At 44.6% G+C, this 20690-nt stretch overlaps 1 protein-coding gene across 2 annotated transcripts in view; it reads left to right on the top strand.

Annotated features, from left to right (window-relative positions):
• Wwc1 (WW and C2 domain containing 1) overlaps nucleotides 1–20690 on the top strand; it is a 148978-nt gene that overhangs the window by 70696 nt on the left and 57592 nt on the right. The window contains exons 1-4 of one of the 2 annotated variants that reach the window (XM_031355126.1): nucleotides 2441–2546; nucleotides 2792–2901; nucleotides 7261–7464; nucleotides 19571–19647. In XM_031355126.1, the coding sequence (XP_031210986.1) occupies nucleotides 2545–2546; nucleotides 2792–2901; nucleotides 7261–7464; nucleotides 19571–19647 (393 nt within the window). In that variant the 5' untranslated portion in view covers nucleotides 2441–2544. Of the gene's footprint in view, nucleotides 1–2440; nucleotides 2547–2791; nucleotides 2902–7260; nucleotides 7465–19570; nucleotides 19648–20690 lie in introns of those variants that run through there. The other variant, XM_031355125.1, reaches the window with a different exon arrangement.

Here is a 20690-nt window from a genome sequence, read left to right as displayed (position 1 = left end):
TTTAAGTTCAGTCTCATGTTGCCTAGGCTAGCTTCCAGTTTGCGACTTATCCAAGGCTGACCTTGAGCTTCAGCTCCCCCTGCCTCCACTTCTGGAATTACAGATGTGTATGCCCTACACAGTTGTATGTGGTGCTGGGGGAATGGATTTTGAGCATGCCAGTCAAGTATTCTGCTTTCTGAGTTATAACCCTAGCCTCAGACAACATTTTAACTCAAATCTTTCTGTTTCTCCCCACTTCTCTGCCTCCCAACCCCCTTTGACCAGTTTCCTTTTCCTTTCCAGCTGTCTTGAGAACATTATAGGCTTTTAACGAGGCATACTGTTGTAAACCTGTGATCTTAGCACTCAGGAGGCCGGGGGCAGAAATACCAGGAATTTGAGGCCAGCCTGAGTTACATAGTGAATGAACCCTGTCTCAAAACAAACAAAAACATAAAATGAAGGAAAGACTATTGTAGCCTTTTTAGCCCCAGTTTCCCCTTGTGTGTGTTCGTACATACGGGCACACATATTACACAGGCCCAAAGTTGACTGATATCAGGGCTCTTTGCTGATCCCTCGTCTGACTTACTTGAGAGAGCCAAATCCGGAGCTTACCAGTATGGACTGTGTCACTAACCACCTTACTCCCGGAAACCCTTGTCTCTGCCTTCCAGGGCTCAAGTTACAAGTGGTCTGCCATGCTCTCACCTTGCATTTTGTGGGTTCTGGGGAACTAAACTCTGATGATCTTGTAAACACACTAACTGCTGTGCTCTGCCCACCCCTGCTCCCCCCACCCCAGCCTTCATGCTACATATTTTAAACATGACCTTATATAACCTACCCAGCAACCTGAAGAGTTACATTAGTCTCCACTTCACAGATGAAATTTTCTGAGGCTCTGAGAGATTTAAGTTCTTGCCCAACTTACACAACTAAAGATCAATGCTTATTGGATCCTTATTTGATTATATTTCTTAGTTTGTTGCCTATAAAAACATGACCCCCATCTCATAGAACCACAGTCTCCCACAGTGAAGCCATGAATTATTAACCAAAGCCAACTGGTGGCTACAGGTCACAGTCTCTGAAACCCTGAGTAGGAAGCAGGCGGGTGGACACGTCAGGGTCTAGTCTGCCAAGTGGCTTTTTTGGTGTCACTGTGTCTCTTTGTCCCTGTGTGGTTTTACGTTTGGTTGAGATGTAGTCAACTTCCCATCTCTCTATCAAACACAATGACGAGCTTGCAGAGAGAAAAGCCATTTTAGAGGCTTCAGTCTATAAATGACTGTCTTGCCTTGAGCTTGTATCAAGGCGGCGACAGATCTTGACAGGAGTATGTGACAGAGCAAAGCTGTTCACTTCATAGCCAGACGGTGACAGATGAGAAGAAAAGGCTGGAGTACCCACTCTCTCCTCTTCAGGAAGCACACACCTCCAGTGATCTGGGGACCTTGCATTAAGTCTCACTGCCTAAGGGCTCCATCATTTCCTATAGCACTCAGCCAGGGGCCAAGCCTCTTACACACAGGCCTGCAGTCAAGAGTTTAAGAAGAGAGCAGTCATCCAGGTTGAGGAAGAGATGGTCAGAGCATTACCCTTCCTGTTCCATTGTACTCAGATTGCCAATCTGTGGAAAGAATGTGAAGCGTCTCTTGGGCTTCCAGAATTGACTGGAAGAGCAGACAGAAACTCAGGAATATTAGAATGAGTGTTTTAGGGCCAAGGAGATAAAAATGGAAGCTCTGCAGCCTGATGACCCGAGTCCCCTCCCTAGATCCTAGCATTGGTACAAACTTTGCAATCCCTACTGTATGATGGGAGTCAGAGATAGGAGAATCACACAGTAGCCGAACAAGAGAGACCTAGTCTTGGGCTAAAACTGATAACCAAAAGTTGTCCTCTGATCTCCACATGGGCATGATAGCATGTGGTTATTCTGGATAGAGGCAGTGCTGGGAATACTTAGAAGTGGCTGTCTTCGGGAAGCCGCTGATCCCATGTGTTAGTTTCCTGGCTCCTGCTTCTCTGGCTGAACCCCTGGACAAATGGTGTATGGTGCAGTTTTCCAGCCTTGACAAGCCTTTCTGCTTCAGTTGCATGATTTGTTTATCTGTCTGATTAACCACTAAGACTTGGGTGGTTACCACCAGCTCACACCCTGTGAGATGGGGCCTTAGAGAGTTATTATTGCCAAATAATCAGTTTGGCCAGCCTGGCTGAGGAGAGCCAATAGTGGGTGCAGGCATTTGAGATCCAACTCAATCAACTAATAAATATGGCTTGCTGGCTTAGACTCCTGGGGCTGCAGCGTCTGTTGCTCTAGAGCTCACGGGAGGCCAGCTTTTCGAAGGGCAAATGGGCATGACAAATACAAGGCAGAGCCAGGACAAAGAGCGGAGTGGGGCGGGCTAGCCAGCTACAGGTGGAAAAGCCAGAGGGGGCTGGATTCCAAGTCACGAAGCCAAGACTTGGCCCTAGAGCTGTTGTGCAAACTCTCATCTGTAGATGCAGAACCCCAAGGTCCAGACAGAAGGATGACCTGCCAAAGTCACTCCCATGTTAGAAGCAAAATATTTGGACCAGAATACCTTCTCTACCTCCCCCTCCATATCCTTACCCTGATTGGTACTACTGTAGAATGGCTTTACCTTACCAGAGACTCAAAGCACAGCAGCACTGGTGTTACAAAATGTCTGGATATGCTAACCAGTCTGGAGGAACCGGGGAGTCCGGAAAAATAGCACATCGCAGCAGTGTTGGAGAATGCAGGCTGATGGAATGTGTCTCTCGTCTTCCTTGACAGGTACACCAAACCGCTCACCTTTGCTGACTGCATTAGCGATGAGTTACCGCTGGGATGGGAAGAAGCGTACGATCCACAGGTTGGAGATTACTTCATAGACCACAATACCAGTAAGTTCTTTGCTGCCCTTCCTCTCCCCAGGCCCTGGTCCCCATGTCTATCCCCTTCCCTTTTTGCTCCCGTCTCCACAGAAGCACCAGCCGAGCCTTGAAGGCAGATTGTGTTTTGTTTAATGTAGACTTAGAGATGTCAGTGTAGATATAGATAGATAATGTATGCTCTTGTGAAAACAACAGTTCGGAAGGTTTTTTAATAGAATCTGAAACTTCTCTCAGCTCTCTCCTGCTCCTTAGTTTTAGAGGCTGACAGTTTCTTCAGACAGTTCACTTCAGAGTATCATTTCTGTAATATTGCCGATTGCGTTTGTATGTGTGCCTACATGTATAGTTTTGCATATGTTTATGAATGGCTTCTTTTCCCATTAAAAAGTAGCTGCTCATGAGAGTATCTGAAGCCTCTAGCTTGCTAGATACACAGAGCATCCTATGTAGATGGATGTAAGTCCTTAGTAGATTAGCGTGTGAGCCAGACGACTTTCATTTCCTATGTGTGACCACAGTATGCATGCGATCTAAGATAAATATCTCCACTATTGTTCTCTCCTTCTGGGACTGTGATGGGGGAACTATTTGAGAAAGACAGAAGCATGTTGTGGAGGAAGAAGTGGGGGGGGACAGGGAAGAGATGCACAGCTGAAGAGAGATGGTCTGTGAGTCCTCTTAGCCAAGGCTACCTCTGTCCTCTGAATTGCTGTGCGGTGGGATGGGGTTTTCCCATCTTTTTTTTTTTTTTTTTTTTTTTTTTTTTTTTGGTTTTTTGAGACAGGGTTTCTCTGTAAAGCCCTGGCTGTCCTGGAACTCACTCTGTAGACCAGGCTGGCCTCGAACTCAGAAATCCACCTGCCTCTGCCTCCCAAGTGCTGGGATTAAAGGCGTGCGCCACCACTGCCCGGCTGGGTTTTCCCATCTTTAACGTGCCTTTAGAACCATAAGATATTCTTTATCCTTTCAGGCAACAGGAAGACAAAGGGAAATGGGATGAGCCTGGCAAAGTTGGAAGGCTGATAATAGGCCACCAACTCCTAACTGCATCCTGTATCCTGAGTGCACACTCTGTGCTGTGTGCTGAGGCAGATTCTCACTCAGTAGGCAGTGTTTTATTCAGTCCTCCCAGGGACCCTGTGGTGCATTAAGCTGATTGTCTTCACCTTATTGAGAGTTAGAGGTAGCAATTGGCTGCTTGATACTCAGAGATAAGACATGGCTGAAGGCAAGCATGATAGTGCATGCCTGCAATCCCAGCACCAAGAAGCTGAGAATAAAGGTTATGAATTTGAGGCCAACTGGAAAACAGTGATTTTCTAGGACAGCTTTGGACCCATCTCAGCAAGGGGGAGAAGAGAAAACATGGCTGACCTGGGATTTGAACTGATACCAAAGAAGAGAGCTGTACTTCTGTTCATCCACTTCCCCTTCTAAATTTCCTCTGCCTGTAGTCACTGTCTTCTGGGGAAGCTACTGTGTCTAATTCTATCTAGTTCCAAGCCTTTGCCCTCAGAGGTACATAGTAGGTGTGCACTTAACCCTTGCTAAGTAGAGAAGGGCCTATGTGCATGGATGCATGAGTAAGTGGATGAATGAGCAGACTGTTGTTGGCAACAACGCATGGGAGAGTATCTGAGAGACAGCTAATGGCATTAATGGCATTGTTGGGGATAGCAAAGGTTTTTATTAGCACTCATGATTGCGTACCAGCTAATGAGAAGTAAATATGCCTAATTGAGTGTGTATGGGGAATGAGATTAATGCTTGGAGGGCCGCATCAGATGCTGGGTTAAACGCTGATGGACTGGAGCCCTAATCAGCCCTACCCTGTTTTCAAATTGCTGAGAGCATACCCCTCATTAAAGTCTCATGGCAGGAGTGGGATTTTAACGTGCTTCTGGGAGTTGCTGGAGAAATAGAAGGGAGGGGGGGAGCAGCAGGCTGTGGCGGAGTTAATTCTCCAGGGGATGATGGCAGAAGTGGTGTGTGTTTTGCGCGCGTGCTCGTGCCCAGGGTAATAAGATGGGACCAAGCAGGAAGAATGTTATCTGGTAGTTTAACCAGCTCACAGGCTACTGCTTTCCCTTTGGTTTCGAAGTAGTATTGTTGGATGGAAGATACTGTATCTGTAGATAGCAATATTGAAACAAATGTAGGGGTGGGGGGGGGACGTGACCATTGCAGCTTTAATCATTCAGATGTATGTGCTGTTCTTGGGGAAAATTCTCCTCCAATTCTGTCTTAGTTTGGTTTTTCTTGTTGGAACAAACGCCACAACCAAAAGCAGCTAACAGGTCAGAGGATATTTCAGCTTACAGCCTACAAGTCTATCGTGAAATAAAATCAGGACAAGAATTCAAGACAGGAACCTAGAGGCAGGAACTGAAGCAGAGATCATGAGGGAATACTGTTAACTGGCGTGTTCCCCATGGATTGTTCAGCGAATTTCTTTTCCAACCCAGAACTATCTGCCCAGGGATGGTACCACTTAGAGCGGGCTAGGCCCTTCCACACCAATCATCAACCAAGAAAAATGGTCCCACAGACTTTGCCACAGTTGCTAACTTTGTGAAAAGAAGTTGTTTGGTGTATATAAGAAACAGGGGGGATGCGTGTGGTGGCACAGGCCTGTGATCCCAGCACAGAGGGTAGGAGGGGAGATGCAAAGTTGCTGAGTGTAGTCGTTGCTGCATACCTGGCATGAAGAATGTGTGTGTAGGTAGATATCTGGAGCTTATGATGGAGTCAAGTGGTTCTCTGTGATGTCTACAGTAAGCTAAGAGATCACTGAGGTGGCTGCCTTTCTGTGGGAGATATGTGAGGAAGAAAGGCCAGGCCATTATGGTTTCGGTTGTACACTTTGTGGTATGTTTAACTGTCTAACCTCTTCATAACTTTATACATATCAACAATAAGATATGTATATCTTAGTAAGAACAAGAACTGAAAAAAAAAAAATAGCCAAGATGATCTTGAAGTGCCTACCCAGGTAGGGCTCTGTCTATTGTGAGGAACAGCCATGGAAGCTGGAGGGCTGGGCTGTAGGGGGGCCACTTTGCAAAATGACTAGTTCAGAATCAGCAACATTTAACATGACTCCAACAAGGGACTTTCTAAGTGTCTGCTTCCCCAAGGACAGACCTCAAGAGTTGTTGGTACAGTTGCTTTCCATATGGAAATGTGGTAGAAGAGGGAACTCTTTACCTCTATCCCTACCTCACACCATATGGGAAAACATTTAAAACCGGACAACAACCCTAAACGTAAAAGCTAAAATTATAAAACACCTAAAAGAAAGCAGGCAAAAACCAAGCCTGGTGTGATAGCATAACATGTCCCGTCTCATCGCTGGATACTATACTCCATCTTAGCTAAAATGCTGAGATGTGAGAGGTCCAGCATTAGAGAGGCTAGAGTGGGCAACCACTTGAGACCAGAAACTCAAGATCAATTGCTGGGGGCTGGGGGGCGGGTGGCGGCAGTGGGTGGCGGCTGGGGGGCAGTAGGGGTGGAGAAAAAGAGGAAAAATGAGGTAAGAGAAAATCTGAAACATTTTGAAACACACACACATATTTGAATAATACACAAAAAGCACTAACCATAAAATGTAGCCAGTTTATAGCTTCATCAAACTAAAGCCTCTTCCCCCCCCCCAAAAGATGCCCTTTTCAAAAGAAACTAACAGTGCAAGCCAAAGATAAGGAGAAAATATTTGCACAGTACTCAGCAGTCTGAGTATATAAAGGGCTCTTAATATATGCTTACTATTTATCATGTTTTTATTTTAAAAATTATTTTTATGATAAATTAATATAAGAGGAATTATTGGTCACAGGTATTAATATTTTATGCCTCTGTTTCTAATTTATATTATTATACTATTCTATTTTATATTGTTAACAGAGTACAGGATGCCTATTCATGTTTTTTGAAACTGATTAGTGATTGTCTTTTCCTTTTCCATAGCCTTAAACCTCTATTATGCCCTTAACCTTCTTTTAGTTGTTCTCAGACAGAATTTGGCATTCAGTTTGAAAACTGATCCTTAAACTTCTATATGCCCTTAACCTAACCCTTCTTTTGGTTGTTCTCAGACAGAACTTGATGTTCAGTTTGAAAAGTGATCTTGATTTATTTTTTGGTTGTGTGACAAATCTGGATGGAATTGCTTTGCCATGTCATGAGTTTAACCCATTTATATTTATTGGCTATAATATACTCATCAATATAAAGAAATTTGTCATTATAAAATGATGGGTTTCTGTACATCATCATCATGTTTGTTGTCCAGTGGTGGGTTCTGTAGCCCACCAACACAGTAGGTTCTTGTATAGTGCTGACGTATTGCTCTGGGATCTGTTTCAGAGACCACTCAGATCGAGGATCCGAGGGTGCAATGGCGGCGGGAACAGGAGCACATGCTGAAGGATTACCTGGTGGTGGCCCAGGAGGCTCTGAGTGCACAAAAGGAGATCTACCAGGTGAAGCAGCAGCGCCTGGAGCTGGCACAGCAGGAGTATCAGCAGTTGCATGCCGTCTGGGAGCATAAGCTGGGCTCCCAGGTTAGCTGTGAGTACCTCCCATTGCTGGGGCCATTGCCAGCATCCTGACTAGCACAGCAGGGACCATCCACGCCTAGTACTATCAATAGCTTCTGTACTTAACTCTGTCCCTCTCCATTCCTTGTATAAAACTACATACTCTCTATTGTTCCTCCTGTTACTTTTTCTTTCTTTTGTTCTCTGGATGTGTGCATGTGCATGCATTATGTGCACCTGTATATACTGCATAAATGTGGAGGCCAGCAGGATTGGGTATCCTGCTCTATCATTCATCATGCTATTGAGACGGGGTCTCCAACTGGAGTCAGGCTGGTAGCCAGCAAGCCCCAGTGATCTTTCTATCTTCCTCTTCTTCACGGTCTCCCCCCATTGCTGTAGTTACAGGCACACTCGGCTATGCCTGAATTTTTACATAAACGCTGAGGACCCTAACTTATCAGTGCGCAGCAAGTGCTCTCACCTGCTGAGCCGTTTCCCCAGCACTCCAGTGCTTTCTATGTCGAGCATCAACTCCTTGTCTCGTTCCATTTCACTTGTAATCATTTTGGAATGTTAAGCAGATTCTATATCACTTCATTTAAAGCTCGTCTACAGCTTTGGGAGATGGGGAGCAGGGAGTTGTTTAATGGGTACAAATTTTTTTGCTTTAGGGAGAAAAAAAGTAATAGAAATGGATGGCTAATAATGATGGCTATAACACCTTCACAACAGCAGGAATATACTTTTCAAAAAGATTTGTTTATTTTAGGCATATGAGTACACTGTAGCTGTCTTCAGACACACCAGAAGAGGGCATCAGTTGAGGGGCAGCAAGGTTGTTTTCAGTTTCTGATGTTTATGAATAAAGCTGCTATGAACATAGTCGAACAAGTGTCCTTGTGGTAGGATGAGGCATCTTTTAGGTATACGCCCAAGGGCGGTATAGTTGAGTCTTGAGGAAGATTGATTCCCTATTTTCTGAGGAACCACCGTATTGATTTTCATAGTGGCTGTATGAGTTTGCACTCCCACCAGGAGTATACTTAATGTTGTGAACAGAGTGCTTTGAAATATTTAAAATGGCAATCTTGTTGTATGTATGTATTTTTGTTTTAGTTGTTGCTGATTTGAGGTTTTCATGTTGCTTTTTAAACTTTGTTCTGCTGTATACATGGGTTTAACTTGCATGGACGTTTGTGTACCGCATGCATGCCTGGCACCTGAGGAGGTCAGAAGATGGCTTTTAACTACTAAATCATCTCTCTAGCCCATGTTTTTTGTTTTGGGGACAGGGTCTCATATTGTAGCCCAGGCTGCCTTTTAACTCACAGAGGTCCACCTGCCACTCCCCCTACCACCCCTGGGATTAAAGACATGCTATGATACGCCAGAGGCCATCTTACAAAGCATGGCTCTCGCTATCCACTATGTGGGTCTCAAGGATCGAACTCAGACCGTCAGGCATGGTGACAGGTGTCTTTACCCAGTGAACCATCTTGCTAGTGTCCTTCTGCCTTATGAGAGAATGAGTGGGCTGTAGCTGAGAGTGTCCTTACCTTACCATATAGCCAAGGCTAGCCTTGAGCTCCTCATCCTCCTGCTTCTACCTCTTAAGGATACAAGGATTATAGCTGTGTGCCAGTTTTACATCTCTGTCTACCTCCTAATTGCTGAGATTATAGACACGTGACTTCACATCTGATATGCTGCTGCTTTTTATGAACCAAATCTTTTTTTATGTTTATAGAGTATGTATTTCATGCCAGGAACCTTCCTACAATCTCTATATATGGTGTTTTCAACAGTCCTCTTAGTGCTTCTGTTCAATTCAAATATTAGTTAAGTTACTATTAACCATCTTAACAGATAAGGAAAGGAAGACTCAGGATCAGTGATGCACCCACGGTCTTACAGCTGGTAGGAGAGTTATGACATGTAAGTCAATCTGTCATCTCTTCCCCTTTGAGTATAAGCCAGGCCGTGGGGATAGGCATCTGACCATGGTGTGCGTGTATCTGTGGCTTGGTGTGGTGCCCTTGCTTTGGGAGGTTCATTTAGCTAGCAGGCTGGGGCCAGCCATGATGGACAGCCATTGTCCCAGTCCTGTCCCCCTTGAGACACTCAGGAGCTCCCCTGGGACCTCAGCTGTCTAGAGGTCCTATGATATGCTAGGAGGCTTCTAGCATGGAGTCTTGACTTAGTTAATGGCATGTGCTATAATACCATAGCCTAGATCGCTTCCAACACAGTGTTCCTCCACAGTTATAGAGGCTGGACATTAGAGCTGGAGGACATGCTGGCACAGACGGGTTCCCATCACACCACATGGCAAAGAGAGACCGCAGGCTTTCTGGTTTCTTTCCCAGTACAGCAGCCCAAGTCTTAGGACCTCACTTAAGCTTGCCTGCCTTTCAAAGGCCCTGCCTCCACATCCCATTATTTTAGAGCTTAGGGTTTAATATAGGAAGCTGGGGGCTCAGTGCACAGTAATACTGTTGCCACTGTCCTAAATGGGAGCGGCACTATTAGGAGATATGGCCTTGTTGGAATAGATGTGTCACTGTGGGCATGGGCTTTAATACCCTCATCCTAGCTGCCTGGAAGGCAGTATTCTAGCAGCCTTCAGATGAAGATGTAGAACTCCAAGCTCCTCCTGCACCATGCCTGCCTGAATGCTGCCATGTTTCTGCCTTGATGATAATAGACTGAACTTATAAATCTTGTAAGCCAGCCCCAACTAAATGCTGCCTTTGTCCTGGTTTATGTTCACAGCAGTAAAACCCTAAGACACTATTGTTGCTAGTGAAACTCATACTTGAACAGGTGAAGCTGATAATTTTTTCTTTCTCTAAAGCTCCATAGTTTGAAAGATGGCAAATTTACCCTTTTGTGTGTGTGTGTGTGTGTGTGTGTGTGTGTGTGTGTGTGTATGTGTATGTGTGTGATGCTTATATATTACAGAATAATAGCCCACAAATTATTTACTGTAAAATGTCCCTTTTTCAGAGATATTTTCAGCCTTTATATGCTGGGTGGAGCTAACATCACCAGTAAATAGTCAGTTGGCATCACAGGCCCTTTGAGAAGGGTTTCATAGAGGCTGCTGCACACTAAGATTTCATCTGAATCTGTCTACTCACGAACACAGCCAGATATATCCACAATGAAGACAAGTGTGCAAGATAATTGGTCTAAATTTTAAAATGTCAAAGAAGCTACTTGGGGTGGGCAAGAAGGCATGGGAAAAACTATGATGTCAAGCTTAGTGCTGGTAGCTGTTGATGACATATTGATATTGATGACTTTGAATATGGTGTATGTTTCAGCATTCGCTAGTGTTTCTAGACATTATTTGTTGAATTAATTTTTTTTGTTGTTGTTGTTGTTTTGAGAGGGTATGGAGGTGAGGGGTTCTGGGATTCGAACCTAAGTCTATGTGTATCCTAGATACACTCTGCATCCCTAGCCACATTGAAGAGTTCCTGTGAACTGAGCACACTACTGACCAGGCAGAAGGATGAGTGAGCAATTGAGGGAATGGTAAAAGCTAGCAGATCTGGTCACAAATGGTGGGGCATACCCGTAAGCCCAGCTACTCCAGAGGAGAAGCCAGGGGGATTATATGTTTGAGGCTAGTCTGGGTTATATAATGATTGGTCTCAGAACTAATTTTTTAAAAGGGGAGTAGGTCTCTATAGAACCCAATGGTAGAGTGCTTGTCTAATGCATGCAAAGCCCTGTGTTCCATCCCCAGTACCACAATACCACAAATAAAACCCTGGGTGATCTAGGTAAAGGATGTATCAACATTCATTACATTGTTCTTGGATTTGTGGATAGAAACTGTCTAAAATTAAAGGTCAGATGGGTAAAACTGTTAAATGCACTGAGAGTAAAACATCTCCTAAGAAACACTGGGTGGTGATGGTGGCCATGGAAAGCCATTCTCAGAAGGCCCGGAGGCACATATCTATTGCCATAACACTGACCATGGCAGGCCCTACTTAGCATACTCAGACTCCTTACGTCTAATTGTGGAAATGTTAATAATGCCTTTTTCTGATGAGTCTGCAGCAAGATTTTTAGCTACAGTGCCATTGACATTTGGAGCAAATACTGAGGATATCCTGCCTGTGGAAGGATATTCAGCATCCTTCTCGTCTCTATTCACTAAGTACCACAGGAGGGCCCCTTCCTTGCAAGTTGTAACAAACAAAAGACATTTCCAGACATCTCAGTGGCCCATAGAAGCCAAAATTGGCTCCAGTTGAAAGCCACTGGTCTAGGGAAAGTACCCAGTACAATTTCCTTAGAAACATGTTAATGGTGAAGTAAATATCCTCATCAACACATAGCTCCGTGGTTAAAATGGGACTTATCTCAAAGTCCCAAGCTAGAGCAAGAGGATTTACATTTTTTTTTTTATGTGCATGGGTGCCGTGGTACCTATGAAAGCCAAAGGGCAGCTCATCAGACTTGACAGCAAGTATCAATCTACCAAGCCACTTTATCTGTCCAGATATTTAATAGTTTTTGTATCAATTCATTTGTGTGTATGTGGGCATGAAAGTGTGTGCATGCATGTGTATGGTGTGCATGTGTGTGGTATGAATAGGGGAAGGGGTATGCCTGGATGTGTGCAGAAGCCAGAAAAGGGCATCAGATACCTCAGAGCTGGAGTTACAGACATTTGTGGGATGCCTACCTTATTATATACATGCTGAAGTGTAATTTAGGATGTTTAAGGACATGCTCTCACCATGTAGCTCTGACTGGCCTTGAACTCACTATGTACGCCAGACTGGTCCCTGACTTACAGAGATACACCTGCTTCTGCCTCCCAAGTGCTGTGACTAGAGGCCTGTGCCACCATCACTGGTCCCATATAATATTTTCAGGGGCAGCACTGGAGACAGACTGCCTGGCTTCAAGTGCAGTCTGCCAACTCTATAACCTTACAACTTCTTGGTCTTTTGTGTGTACAAAACTGATCTAATAACTGTTTTCTATGAGATTTTAACTAGTCAATTGTCCAATCATCAATAAAATTATATTATTATTTATTGCTACTGTGAAAGAATTTTCACAATTCCCTAGCACAAAGAAGATGAGCTGAGCTTCCCTAATCCATAAAACCAAAAATCTAAAATGTTCCAAAATCTGGAATTATTTGTTACTGTAATACCACATGAGAGATGTCATATACCACGTGAGAGATGCCTTTGTGTAATGCACAAAGGTAAAGTATTGTCTAAGTTACTTTCAAGCCAGATGCAATGGCATATAGCTTTAATACCAGCACTTAGGCAGAGGCAAGCAGATCTCTGTGAGTTTGAGGCCAGCCTGGTCTATATAGTAAGCTCCAGGTCAACCTAGGTTTCAGAGTGAGATCCTGCTTTGAGATAAGTAAATAAATAAAGTTACTTTCCATTCATATCAACCATGAATACATTTCCTATATTTTTGCCTTGGGTCCTCATTATGTAAATGCAAGCATTTCAAAATGCAAGAATTCTGAAACCGATCCAGCATCACACATTTCACACAGGAATGCTCTGCCTTTAAATACACAGCTAAAGACAGGAAGCAAGTGATCCCGTTCTTCAGCCCATTAGTACAACTTTCAGACATCCCAAAACACTGAGCCAGCCTGGGAGGCCACCCCCATGGGGTCATATCAGGCAACTAGATTTGAGATGCAGAGGAGCCCTGGACCATCTACTCCCCAGCCCTGCAATCCCAGTTAAAGGCGGTATGGCCAGAGCCTTGTCTTGATCTTCTTTTAGATTTTATAAATCTTCTTGGATAACAGGCTGGCAAAGCCACATGCCTGTCCTCCAACTCAGATGGCCTGCTAGGACTTGTGAAGATTTCATCCTTCAGCCTTCACTGCTGTGGGTACCAGTCACAGGTGGGGCCATACCCTGGGATAGACTTTATCATCAACTTGCTGGTGTAATCTCTGGCCCCGTGGGGAAGCAGGAAGAAATGAACATTTATTGTGTGCCTCCTATATGCTTACAAAGCAATAAACAAGGCCCTCCACTTATAGTCTCTTGCAAGGTAGACTTGTTACTATTCTATGGGCAAGGAAACCGAGGCCCCAGAACGGCAAGTGGTCTACTCCAGAGTCACACCACTGCAGGATCGCAGGTGCGTTGATACCCAGGCAGGTCTGATCTTGAAATCTTTATTCCCTTCATGTAAGACAAGTTCCTAAGTCACATGTCAAGATTCCCAGACTCCATCTGGGTGCCCCCCAGCCTGAAGCAGTTGAAGACTTGAGATATCTGGGTTCTTTGAGGCCTTGCTATACTCATTTACCTCTCCAGACTTTGATTTCCCAACTGAAAAAAGAATCACTGGGATGCCATAGTAGGCGGAAGTGGCTCAGCATGTAAAAGTGCCTGCTGATGCGCCTGACAGTCTGTGTTTGCTGGCCAGTATTCTGTCAACTCGACACAAACTTAGGAGTCATCGGAGAGGAAGGAACCGCAGTTGAGGAAAATGTTGCCGTAAGATCAGACTGTGGTCAAGTTTATAAGACATTTTCTTAGTGATTAGTGCCACCCCTGGCACAATGCAGGCTAAGCTCCTGCATTGAGAAGCAAGCTTGTAAGGATCACTTCAGTTCCTGCCTCCAGGTTCCTGCTTGGAGCGTCTGTCCTGATGTCCCCAGATGATGGGCTCTAGCCTGCAAGAGAATAAACCTTTCCCTCCCCAAGTTACTCGGGCGTGGTAGGTTTTGTTTGTAAGTGCAACAGTAAGGGTACAAAGCAGATGATCTCCTACCTGGACAGCCTCAGAGGAAGGAAAATGAACAGAAACTAGGGAAACTGACAGCTTTGCTCTTATGTAGAACGTAAAACTCAGCTTATCAGCAGCCAGCTCTGGAAACAGGTATGAAGAGAAGAGAGTCATGAAAGATTGAGACAGACCACCTCCCGTATTGGTACAGCCAGGTGGTTAGCCATCTCTCACCTGGCAAAACACTGACGGTATGGACTGGAGTCCCTGGACTGGAAGGTGACTACCAGGCATGTTCAAAGCCAGGACATAGTATGCTAAAACGTAATTATTATTTGAACATAAACACAGGCTTTGGAGAACTCAACCTTCATATTTCCTTTGATGCCCAGAATGGTGGCAGTCTGGATAGGACTCTGGGAGACCTGGCCAGAAGAGAAATGTGAAGAGAAAAAAAAAAGTTGAAAGACGCAGATATTGGGGAATCCCTGAGTGAGACAGCCCACAGAATCATGGACCTCGCAGTGTGTAAACGAGTAGATTAGCTCCCACTCTTCAGCACACACAGTCACTGAGACTCCAGATGTCCTTGTAGCAGAAGAAATAGAGACTGACCACACGTGAAGGAGAGGCTCGGGGGAAGTAGGGAGTACTCATAAGAAGATCTCCGCAGAGGCTACGGCAACCACGAGGCAAGACTAGAAAGCTGAATTTCAAACCGAGGAGACTTCCAAGAGTCACATGATGTTTTAGAAATCAAAACATGAGAAATAACAGCTACATTGGAAGACTGGAAAACAGAACTGAGGAAAATCTAGGAAGCAGAGCCAAAATACAGTGCGATTGGCAACAGGAGGGAAAACACAGCGCTGGTGCCGAAAGCCTATTCCAGATCGAAATATATCCCGCGGCGCTGAGGAAACACAGGAAGAAGCCGCCATGACAAAACTCAGCAGAATTTCCCAGAAACAGAGGAGGGTTTTCACATTGAGGAGCTTCACCTCGTGCCCAGCATAGTGTGTGAGAGTCAGCACTCACACATCCCCCATTTGGAAATGTGAAAACCTGGAAGCAATGAAACATCCAGCAGGCATCCGGAGGGAAGATCAGGTCACACAGAAGTGACAGGACTTGCTCCATACTTCTTGCCAGTCACACTGGAGAACTGGGCGTGACCAATGCTTTTACCTTTTTCAGGAAAGTCAATTCTGACCTAAAAACCCCGTAACTGCAAAAGTGTCCTTTAAGTACAGAGCAGAGTAAAGATATTTTTGAGACTTGTGGGATTTCAAAACTTTTGCTTCTTTCCTGTCTCCTTTCCCAGGAAGCCACTAAAAGTGAAGTTCTAGCAACATAATGGGGTAGTACAGGAGAGACCTGAATGCAGCAAAGAAGGTGAAGAGGGTACTGGGGCACCATAAAGAGCGAGCCCGTTGGGTGCTCGCTGTGCATAGGTCATGTGGAAGCTAAGCACTTCATGACAGAAGGCACATGCTTGTTCTCCAAGAGAGGATATTAGGATAATGCAGAATGTGGAATTGAATTAGTAGTGTGTTTGTAGACACTGAGCTACTGTGAAAATGATAATTATTAACTCTAGGGAGAACAAGAGCAAAAATGGACAGAACAGGACGAGTAAATGAAATCCACTGACTGACTCTGCCCTGAATCATTTGCAGAGTAAAGAGAAAGAGTGCAGATGCTGAAGGCAGCTTTTACCAAAAATGTGATGTGTTGGGAGCATGTGCTGGTGTGAGCTGTGAGAGACGGGCAAGGTGTGTTGTGGGCTGGGGAAAGAAGAGAAACTAAAGTTATCATCCCTCAGGGGAGGGGGCGCAGATACATAAGGCCAAAGCAGACCGAGATGTACCACTGTGTGCATATTATTGGGGACACAGAGGTGGATGGATACATGTAGCTCTAGCCGAAAGGCTGGGGGAGGGGCTGAGCGGTGGGATGCTTGCCTAGCATGTATGACTCTCTTGGGTTTGATTCTGTGTGTGTGTGTAAGAGAGAGAGGGAGAGACAGAGAGACAGAGAGACAGAGACAGACAGAGAAGATGATGGGGAAAGAAAGAACATTGAACCATTAAAAATGGTTCCATTTGGGGGATAAGAACTATAAAATGTTCTCCCTTTTTTCTTTTAATAATAAACCTTACCCTGCATTGGTTTCTCAAACTATGCTCATATATAACTTTCTTAAATAATTAAGATCAGCCGGGTGGTAGTGGTATATGCCTTTAATCCCAGCACTTGGGAAGCAGAGGCAGGCGGATTTCTGAGTTCGAGGCCAGCCTGGTCTACAGAGTGAGTTCCAGGACAGCCAGGACTACACAGAGAAACCCTGTCTCAAAACACAAACAAACAAAAAGAACAAAATTAAGATCAATCATATTTAAAATAATTATTACTTAAAATAATTAAAATAATAATTACAGTAAATAATAAAGATCAAACAAGACCATTTTAAGATCTCGAAGTCCTTTCCGTGGAAAGCAGTGAAGGGGTGCACACACAGAGCATACGGAAGCTAGCTAGCTCTGTGGCCTGAGCTCTGATCACTTTTCCTTTGTGAAAACCTATCCAACTGTATACATGAGCTATATAGTATATATGTGTTTATTAACTTTAAAAAAACAGCATTGTGCTTTATATGTATACACACGCACACACTCGTGTGTGTGTGTGTGTGTGTGTGTGTGTGTGTGTCTCAGAAACTCCCTGAACTGTCAGCAACCCTCTTACCTCAGCCTCCTGAGTGCTGGGATAATATATGTTTCACTACACCTGGCTTATGGAGGTCTCTTTAAAAAGAGAAAAAAGAAAGAAAGAAGAAAACTAAGTAAAAAAATTACCTAAAAAAATATCCACCAGGCTGTATTCCATTTCAGCAGCTTTGTGTATAAATTGTGCATTTCATAAGAATTCTCCAAAGAGTAAGAAATTCAAGTCTCTGACAGCACCATTGGTAGGAATATGTTCTTTTTTTGGCGTCCTTTGCTTCCAGAGTTTCTGAGCATGCCCAAGGGATGCTAATGCATTTCACAAGGACTTACCCCAGAATCACCTTCGCCCAGCCTGGGTCAGGAATTGCCACTTTTGACAGGTCTTCAGACTGTCGCCATCTCCTTAACGTCTCCCCCGTAGTGTAGTGCTGTTCCCGGTAGCCCAGCTTCGTGATCGATCAGTTGGCAGGATTGTGATGCTTAGAATAGGCAGCCCCCTCAAGTGACCTTTCTGCATACATCTCCATCTTATTTCCTCACTGACAACTTCTCTAGGCTCTTCAGCCTGTTCTTACCATTCGCCACAGATAACAGATGGTGTACAGAACCACTTTAAAATGCTGGGGAGTACCTCTTTGGAGAATATGCTTATGCCAAATTCTAGCTCTGTATCCAGCCAGGACCCTCCCAGAGGCCCCCAAGCCCACTGAAGAATAGAAGAATTGGAAGGCAGGAGTTGATGACACCCGCTGAGCACCTGAGTCTTTGTTCCATACCCTAAGGCCAGGAAGCCCTCCCCAGCCCTGCTTGTCTCCTGTGGTAACACCCAGACCCCATCACCCTGGTCATCACTGTGAGCTTTACTGCCTGCTAGCACCTCACCTGTTGTTATACAGAAGAGGTTTTTTTCTCATTTCCCAAACTTTAACACTCCTTGTGTGTGATTCAAAGGCCGGCTAAACTATTTTAACTAAATCCAAACAGCAGCTTCTCCCTCCAGCCAGTCACTGAGGATTAGCCAGAATAGCCTGGTCTCATCTTGCTGGAGTTCTTACTGCTGTGTTCAGACCATCCCGTGTGTTTCAGGACGCTCCAGGAATACCTTCCCTACAGAGAAAAGCCATTCAACAGTGGGGAAGAGTGTTGATGTAGGACTTGATTCTCACATCTACATATGTTTCCCTTTTTTCCACACCTCAGACATACATTGCCAGGTCTGTAGTGATGCTGCTGGTTTGGTTAGGGGAGCTTGGGGTATGTGATAATTTTAATTTCCCTTTGTCTCCTTCTCTTCCTTGAAGTACCTGACACTGTGTTGTGTTCTCTTTTATAAACCACAAAAACATAGATAATTGTTAAGAGGCTGTGAGAAAAATATATATATATTTTTTGAGACAAGGTTTCTCTGTGTAGCCTTGGCTGTCCTGGAACTTGCTTTGTAGACCAGGCTGGCCTCGAACTCACTGGGATTCTTCTATCTGTCTCTGCCTCCCAAGTACAGGGATTAAAGGCGTGTGCCACCCCTGCCTGGCAGAGAGTGAACTTTCAATATGCTAGAACTGTTGCTAAGCATCATGAGATTACTTAGGACAAAGATAATTGTTGCAGGGTAGTATAATTATGGGTTTGTTATTTTCTTCTCAAGCATATATTAATATAAAAAATTTGCATTTTAGCATCTTTATTAGAAAAGAAGATATTAATGTTAGAAAATAAGAAAAAGACCAAAAATAAAAAAATAAGAACTGTCTCACAAAAAACAAAAACAAAAAAAACCAAAAAACAAAAAAAAAAATAAGAACTGGAAATTATTTTCATTTATCATCTGCCCCTCCAGACAGCAGTGTTAACCAAGAGTCTCTCACACACGCCAGGCAAGTAGCTTTTCATATCTTCTTAGCAACCTGTCTGTGGATCCGTTTATCAACTGTATGTGTGCATCATATAACTTATCTGTACATTTCTTTGTCATCTGGGTTTCATGGATCGGAATGTGTCAGATATTTCTCATTTCACTCTGTGGTTTTAAATCGTGTAAGCTACACTTGTGAGGGCACAGTAAAGAAACTGCCAAGATGGCCGGTCCATGAGTTGGCAGTAAGATAAGAGAGGGACAGAGAGCATCCGGAAGCATCTGTAAGAGTTCAGAGCAGAGAGAAAAAGCAGCAGACTAGACGTGCCAGGGCTGTGTGCGAGAGAACTGAGAATAGCAAGGGAAGAGGAAAACCTTGTCATAAAGAAAATGGGAGGTGAGCTGTAGTCTGACCCAGCCTGGGAACTATAGCATAGAGGGCACATAAGAGCAGCCAGGTGGCTGGCATGTGCTTTGAGATGCAGAACAAGTACATATGAATAGGAAGGAAGAGCCTGGAAGCTTGTTAGCTTGGCACACACCTTAGGTACAGGTCTTTAGAGAGTCAGATGCCTCATTCTCCAGAGAAAGGGGAGATAGGGAAGTGGGTCTTACAGTTTCACAAGTTTCTGAGGAATGCTAAAAGTATCCACTAGCAATTCTGTCATCCAGTGTGAGCCCTTTGCGTGGGACATTTAAATTGTTTGCGTTTATTCCGTCCTTTCTCTCCGGGTTTATTTAGATGGCCAGGCGAGCCAACTTTGCTGTGTTTCCTCCGCTGAGATTCTCTTCTTTCTTCCTTGCAGTGGTCTCTGGATCCTCATCCAGCTCCAAGTATGACCCTGAGATCCTGAAAGCTGAAATCACCACTGCAAAGTCCCGGGTAAAGATCTTCCCAGCATCCTCACTGACCACTAACTAGCCAACCCTCCAGGCCACTGCAGCCAGGGCTCACCGGGCCCCTGTGATCACAGTAATAGTGGTGGTGGTTGTCTTAATAATGGTGCTAGTGCTTGCCTTAACGGGCACTCACCTTGTGGCAGGCATAGCGCTGGGTACTTCATCTCATGACCCAGTATATCACCCCCTGGAAGTAGCTATTGCCTTTGTCTTCTGCACTTTAAAGACCAATAAGCAGAGACCAAGAACCCTGCCAGAGAAAACAAGAGTCCTTGGCAGAGATTTTAGTTTGGCATCCTCTTATTTCTCCTTGTTGCTGCTCACTCTGTATCATCTTAATTCCTGATTACTTTAGGGGATATGTATTATCCCCCCCCACTTTACTGACGTGGAAACTAAGGTGCAGTGGTTAAGTGACTTGTTCAGACTGGATATTTTAAACACTGTTTTCCCTCAGGTCTGAGTAATTTCCACATACAAAAACATAAATAGGGGAAATGCCTGAGGCGAGATGGAATATGCAGGGAGCTAATAGGCTAGGCCGTCCTGTCTGAGGAGCGAAAGTCTTTCAGCTCTAGTACACCTTACTGGAATGTGAGCCCCGCACCCTTCATGTTTCTAGATGTCAGTTGTTTTTGTAAAGAACTATGTATCAAGGCTTAGTATATGAAGTCTCTCAGATCTCAACTAGTGGCTCTCATTGAAAGTTCACTAGTACTCTGCAGGCCAAACACGGTCTGCCAGCGGGCCTTGGTGCTTGGTCATGTCTTCTAAAGTGACATCATTGCCTCTCACCTCCACGCAAAGCATTCTCAGGTCCATCACCAGCTTTAAGCTGAGTGTGACCCACGTAATTACTTTTGTCCCCGCTCATCACGACAGGCAAGAGGGGACAGAGAGATCCCATAGCTAAGAGGTGGGAAGGCCTGACTCTGTCCCAGGCAGCTGCTGATTACTTCCTGCTTTCCTGGGGTAGAGGCTGGCTAGCAGGACCTTCAGGGACACTGGCTGGGTGGGGGGAGGGTG

Source organism: Mastomys coucha, unplaced genomic scaffold, assembly GCF_008632895.1.
Source record: "Mastomys coucha isolate ucsf_1 unplaced genomic scaffold, UCSF_Mcou_1 pScaffold5, whole genome shotgun sequence".
NCBI lineage: Eukaryota > Metazoa > Chordata > Mammalia > Rodentia > Muridae > Mastomys > Mastomys coucha.
This window is presented reverse-complemented; position numbering and strand designations above follow the sequence as displayed.